Source organism: Euphorbia lathyris, chromosome 3, assembly GCF_963576675.1.
Source record: "Euphorbia lathyris chromosome 3, ddEupLath1.1, whole genome shotgun sequence".
NCBI classification, from domain to species: Eukaryota; Viridiplantae; Streptophyta; class Magnoliopsida; order Malpighiales; family Euphorbiaceae; genus Euphorbia; species Euphorbia lathyris.
In genome coordinates, this window is record NC_088912.1 from 36,156,020 (window position 1) to 36,162,369 (window position 6,350).

Sequence of the window (6,350 nt, forward strand, 5' to 3'; positions counted from 1 at the left end):
CACATCAGTTTTATATTAAGACAATAATTTAATCTAATATACACTTTATTAGTAAAAAATATATATTATTAATTAGATTAATTAATTAAGTTTTTTTTTTTGAATCAAGATTAATTAATTTATTAAATTATTAATTTTGAATATTTTTTGGTTTAGGGGCACAAATAAAAATTGGGCATAATTAGAATGGATAAATATTTCCTCTGACTAAAAAAGTCCACTGCTGGATTCATTGTTCTTACATTGTTATCTTTTTTGTTGGTTTAGTTAAATGGACGGCAAAATATCAAAAATAAAAGAAAAAGGAAAAATAAAAAATATCATTGACCGGCCAAACCGGTAATCTTTCTGCATATCAAACATAAAATATATAAATTATAAATTTATATTCTCCATTGCCTCCTCCTCTTCCTCTTCCTCTTCTTCTTCTTTTTGTTTCTGAAATGTTCCTTCATATCTCCCATATCTCTCTTCTATCGATTTCTTCAATATAAACAGACTTTCACTTCTCCTTTCTATGGATTCAGCTAATCGTCCATGATTTTACAAATGCCTCTTCTTAATCTTTCACCTTACTAACCACTATTCTTCATCGTCTCCGTCCACCGGTGCTTCTGTTGTGAAAGGGAGAGAGAGAGAGTGAGAGAGAGTGAGAGCTACTTTCGTTTCCGTTTTTACTCTTTTATTTCTTTCCAGCCACTCTGTGTTCTTGTACCTGATACGTTTCAGATTTTTGTACTGCTTGATATTACTTGATCCGATCCAGCTCCGGCGTCGGATTTTATTTTCTCTTTCAGAGGAAACGGTTCTTTTTTGCTACTCACCTCTGAATTGGTTTACTACTGCAGCTATGTAAGCTAAATTTTAAACTTTGAATAACTAAGTTTGGGTAGAAATAAGTAGCAACAACTTAATTGGTTTACTACTGCAGCTATGTTGGATCTTAATCTCAATGTGGAATCGACCGAGTCCACTCATGACTCAGCTGGTGTGGCTTTGATGGAGAAATATCAGTACCAGCAGTATAATTATCCAGAAGGATCGGGGACGTCCAATTCGTCAATCGTTAATGCAGACGCATCAAGCAACGATGACTCGTGCTCCACACGCGCTTGCACAGGTGATGCTAGTAATAATTCCAGTAATATATACACCTTCAATTTTGATATATTGAAAGTGGACGGTGGCGGAAATGAGAATGGAAACGGCGCCGCTGTGACGAAGGAGTTTTTCCCGGTCAGCAATGGGATTATTGGAGTTGGTGGAGATTATGGGAATTGTGTTCCCCAAGGCGCGCAAGGACCTTCGAGGAACTGGATTGATCTTTCCTTCGAGAGGCAGCAAGAGATTGGTCATGGTGAGGTGCGGGTGATGCAGACCCCGTCACAGCAGGTTAAGAAAAGTAGGAGAGGACCTAGGTCCAGGAGCTCGCAATACAGAGGGGTCACCTTCTACAGGAGGACTGGACGCTGGGAATCTCATATATGGTAACTCTTTAGTTGTTGTTTTTCTGTAATTTTTTTATTACTATTATGTTCTTGTTTTGTTGAATTTGACTGGATGCTTGAATTTTGTTCTATTGTTTTCCTTACTTGAGGTCAAATTGTGTTTGGTTATGTTTAGATTGTGGATGCATTGAATTTATCATTTATGGTCTTTTTAGGTTCTTTATGGAATTTATGTTTCTTCAATTGGAACTTTTTATCTATTGTAATAGTTATGTAAGTGAATAAGGGTCTGTTTTGGTAGTGATTTTGATCGATATGTTTTGCTTTATTTCCATATAAAGGTTGTATGTTTAATTGTTTCTGGTGTTTACTTTTCTTTTTTATGCAGGGATTGTGGAAAGCAAGTCTATTTGGGTATGGATGTGATGTGGTTTGTTTATTTGATCATAGTTGAGTTTTATTTCAACAAAATTGGCTCAGTTTTTGATCGATTTTGATGCTGTTTTGTACAGGTGGATTTGACACTGCTCATGCTGCAGCAAGGTAATAGTCATTCTTCTATTAATAATAGTTTGGATGTTATTCTTCTGATCGCTTTTTCCCCAGTCCCTAGTTCCTACCCAGGCGACCCTTTTCCCCGTCTTTTGGTCTCACATCCTCTCAAGATTCAAGCCATGTCTTTCTAACTTACAGTTTTTGCATTCAGAGCATATGATCGAGCTGCTATCAAGTTTAGGGGTGTTGATGCTGACATCAACTTCAGTCTCAGTGACTATGAGGATGATCTGAAACAGGTTAGATAATGAGGATTCTGATATGTGTGAATTCTGTTTGTTAGTCCTGGCATAGTTGGATTCTTATTTAATTTGGTTATCTAACTTTGATTAATTGGCAGATGAAGAATCTGACCAAGGAAGAATTTGTGCACATACTTCGTCGCCAGAGCACTGGCTTCTCAAGAGGGAGCTCAAAATATCGAGGGGTTACACTGCACAAATGTGGGCGATGGGAAGCAAGAATGGGGCAATTTCTTGGCAAAAAGTGAGAAACCAGATCTTTATTTTTTTGGTCATGTTGCTATAAACATTTAGATATATGACACGCATGAATGAACACCTGTGTGCAAACTGAGAATTGTTTCTTATAAATTCTCAAATGGGTTGTTTTCTGTTTTTCCCTTATATGGGAAAACAACATTGAAAATGCCTATTGCATTTTCAAAGAAGAAATGATTGGCAATGGTGTTTTCAGATTACGATGCTTGCATGCAGGTATATTTATCTTGGGCTGTTCGACAGTGAAGTAGAAGCTGCAAGGTCCTAATGATCATGAATTACACTCTTCTGATACTCAATTTATTACCTGAATTCTCAACCTCAATACCGTTCCATTCAACATGTGTCTCCCTTTTGGTTTTCTGGAAATCAGGGCTTATGACAAGGCAGCTATCAAGTGTAACGGAAGGGAGGCTGTCACCAACTTTGAGCCAAGTACATATGAAGGGGAGGTCATTTCCGAGGCTGGCAATGAAGGTATAAATTAATTGATTTGTTCTTGGACGTTCCTCCTTATTTTCATTTATTTACTCTAGGATTGGAACTGTGCCAAAGGCCTGAGTTAATTAGAGTTTGTAAATAATTTTCTGGTGCAGGCAGCAAACATGATCTTGATCTGAACTTGGGGATGTCTACTTCTTTTTGCAATCCTGCCAAGGAAAATGAGGAGCGTGTACAATTCCACTTGGGCCCTTATGATGTGGACAAGAGTTCAAGGGTAATATTTGACCTGAGATTATTTGGATATCAGTAAAATTTGTGCCTTGAGTGGTCAATTTTGTAGGCATGTATCTAGTAAGCTATTAGCAGTTGAAAGTATCAATGAACTTCACATATTGCTACCTTTAACGATGAAAGTTAACTGCCTGCCTTTATGATTTCAAAGAGATCAAAGGTTTATTGTTCTATATCATGTGATTCTGCAGGAGAACTCTACAGTCGTAATGGTTGGGGATCCACCTCGCCAAGGCCCAAGGAGGACATCAGATCATCCAATGTTTTGGAACGGCGTGTATCCTAGTTACTTTCCTACTGAGGTATTCCTTTTTCCTTTTTAATTCATTTGCTTATGAACCGAACATATAAAATTGCCATATTTATCCATTTTTGGCTGCTGATTGCACATGATGCTCTCTCTAAAAAATGCTGAATGAACTGACCTCTCAAGACAGCAACTAAATTTGTATTATGCATGGTAGAATATGTCATTCCTATTTAAATCAAGTTTGTTTTAAATCGAGTTCCTCTTGAAAATTCCCCTCGGGTACGGGTGGCACACTTTGACCTGAGGCATAAATTGTTTTTAGCAGGAGAGAGCAAGTGATAAAAGAAACAATTTAAGCTCTACACAAGTCCCCAACTGGGCATGGCAAATGCACAGTCAGGTTACCGGTTCCCCAGCAACAATGTTCTCCGCTGCTGCAGCATCATCAGGATTCTCATTTTCGGCTACCCCTCCTCCCTCTGCTGCCATTCTTCCATCGAAACCTCTCAACGCAGCAGGTCACAGTCTGTGTTTTAGTCCACCTGCAACCATGGGCATGGCCACTGGTGCGTCTCAATTCTATTGCCCGGTGAAAGCACCGCCATAATTGCATCTTCCCAGCGCTGGAGTAGATGTAAAAAGAATAACAGCATTGGTTATCAAATTCGTTATGGAATGAAAATATTAATTTGATATGCACCAATAGTGTGTTTATACTCTTTGAACCATTACTATGCTTTGTTAATCAAAATAGTGTATTAATGCAATCTGCAAATGTTTATTGATTAGTTCAAAAACTTTCTTATTATGTTGTTGTGCTGTTGGAGTAGGAGTTATCAAAATTTCCAGTGGGATCAAAGAGCGTCCTTCACAAACATTATTGTAATGGCCTTTAGGATTTCAGTTCAGAATTATTTATGCCTTGTGATGGAAAAAATGAAATTTAAAGTTAAAATTATTAACAAGTACATGTTTTGAAAATATAAATTATTCCGTATGGTATTATTTTTATGAGATAAGGTTCAAATTTTGCATTCAATTATACTCTATAACTCATTTTGAGAGTACAAAATGCACTCCAATTCTAGTAAGGTTTTTGTTACTCTATTATGAAGTACAAAAATGACTTAAGTAAGATTTAACAATATTTTGTTTATTTTTTAATAATAAAAATTATTATTTTAATATATCTTATATTAAGGAAATAATAATTTATGAACTTTTGTATTTAAATGTGTATGTTTTTAGTTAATGTAGCTTTTACTTTTGGATAAAACTTTTATTATTATTTAAAATTAGAACAATACATATTACTATAATTCAGAATAATTATTATTATTAATTGAATTTTTAATTTTAGTTAAATAAAAATATTAAGTTATAAAATATGATAAAAAAATTTAAAATATATTTTGATTAATAATAAAAATAAAAAGGACATAAATGGTATGTGAAAATTGATAAATAATAATATAATACTAATTGTTAAGAAAAATTCTTTTAAATGGAGAAGTGTTATTTTAATAACAGTATAACTAAGGATATGGCAGGAAAAATAGAGTAAATAAATGGCGGGAGAGTTTAATATACCATCAATGAAAGAAAAAATAAAATTTTGTTTTTTTGTGTGTTCAACATAAAGTAAGTTTGGGTCAGATTATAATAGTAAGTTTTTTACTACTTCAAATCTAAAAATAAATCTAACCGATATATCCCTCTAACTGATATGTATCAGATTTATTGTTTTTTGTGTGTTCAACATAAAGTAAGTTTGGATCAGATTATAATAGTAAGTTTTTTACTACTTCAAATCTAAAAATAAATTTAACCGATATGATTCCTCTAACTGATATGATTCGGATTTATTTGGATTTATTTGTTTCTTTTAGTTACATTTTGGAACAAAATAACCTTGGTGATGCTCCAACTGTTCATTTTTTTTATGCAAACTCATTTAGTACAATATTTTTATTTATTTTTTGTTTTTTTATTAATTTATATACAGACATTCTCTTCCACACCTTCATTTAATAAAGTAATATTATGTAAAAAAAAATCTTTTATTTGTAGAGATGGAAGGTACAAATCATTTTATTTAAATTGTAATTGTAACTGTACAGTACCCCGTAAAAATTGCAAAAATATGCTCTCCACTAAATTCAACAGTCAAAACTGGCAACAAAAGTGTGAAGTTCCATGATATACATTTGTACAAGTACTACTATAACACAAAGAACATCTTTTTTATTTGAAAATTTGATAAGTGGTAGAGTAGTCATTTGCTTTATAGTAGTGGAAGAGGAACCAAAATGAAAAAAAGTAGTTTCCCATGTTGTTGAGTGTTCAAAAAAAATTCTTTAGGCATTTGGCATTTACCTCTTCCAAACTTGAAGGACTCATCCCTCATATTCTAACCCTTGTTGTCACTGTAAACCTTAAAAGCCCACCACAAAAAAGAATAACTGCCACTATGGGGAAAATGGGATACACTCAATGTGACAATGACAACATTGTATTACTATACTATATAGTTATTATGGGTAGAATAATATACTGTAGTTCACCAGCCCGTTGATACGGTGCATACTTCAGTAATAATTAATAGTGATGGTCAATATGTTATTGTTTTTGCTAGAAACTAAGGTTTCGTAGCAAAACCAAGCATATAAAGATTAAGTATTACTTTGTTAGAAATTTAATTGCACGAAAAGAGGTTAATGTGAAATATGTTTCGACTCATAATATGGTAGCTGATCTCTAACAAGACTTGTCTAGAGGGATGTTTTGACAAGTCATGTTTTATGTAAAACATGTTAGATCTTAGAATTTATTGTTGGGGTTTAGTGTCTTATAGACAATTGT

At 33.9% G+C, this 6,350-nt stretch overlaps 1 protein-coding gene across 4 annotated transcripts; it reads left to right on the forward strand.

Annotated features, from left to right (window-relative positions):
- The first annotated feature begins 403 nt into the window (after window positions 1-403).
- On the forward strand, window positions 404-4,296 carry LOC136222520 (ethylene-responsive transcription factor RAP2-7). 4 transcript variants are annotated; one of them, XM_066010292.1, is made up of 11 exons: window positions 404-852; window positions 932-1,487; window positions 1,837-1,862; window positions 1,961-1,991; window positions 2,155-2,242; window positions 2,344-2,489; window positions 2,720-2,764; window positions 2,877-2,980; window positions 3,100-3,221; window positions 3,430-3,540; window positions 3,811-4,296. In XM_066010292.1, exons 2-11 carry the CDS (start codon window positions 934-936, stop codon window positions 4,093-4,095), a joined length of 1,512 nt encoding a protein of 503 aa, XP_065866364.1. In that variant the 5' UTR covers window positions 404-852; window positions 932-933; the 3' UTR covers window positions 4,096-4,296. The 4 variants fall into 4 exon arrangements, with proteins under 4 accessions (XP_065866364.1, XP_065866365.1, XP_065866366.1 ...); XM_066010293.1 differs by having other exon boundaries at window positions 3,814-4,296; XM_066010294.1 differs by lacking the exon at window positions 2,720-2,764.
- The last annotated feature ends 2,054 nt before the right edge of the window (window positions 4,297-6,350 follow it).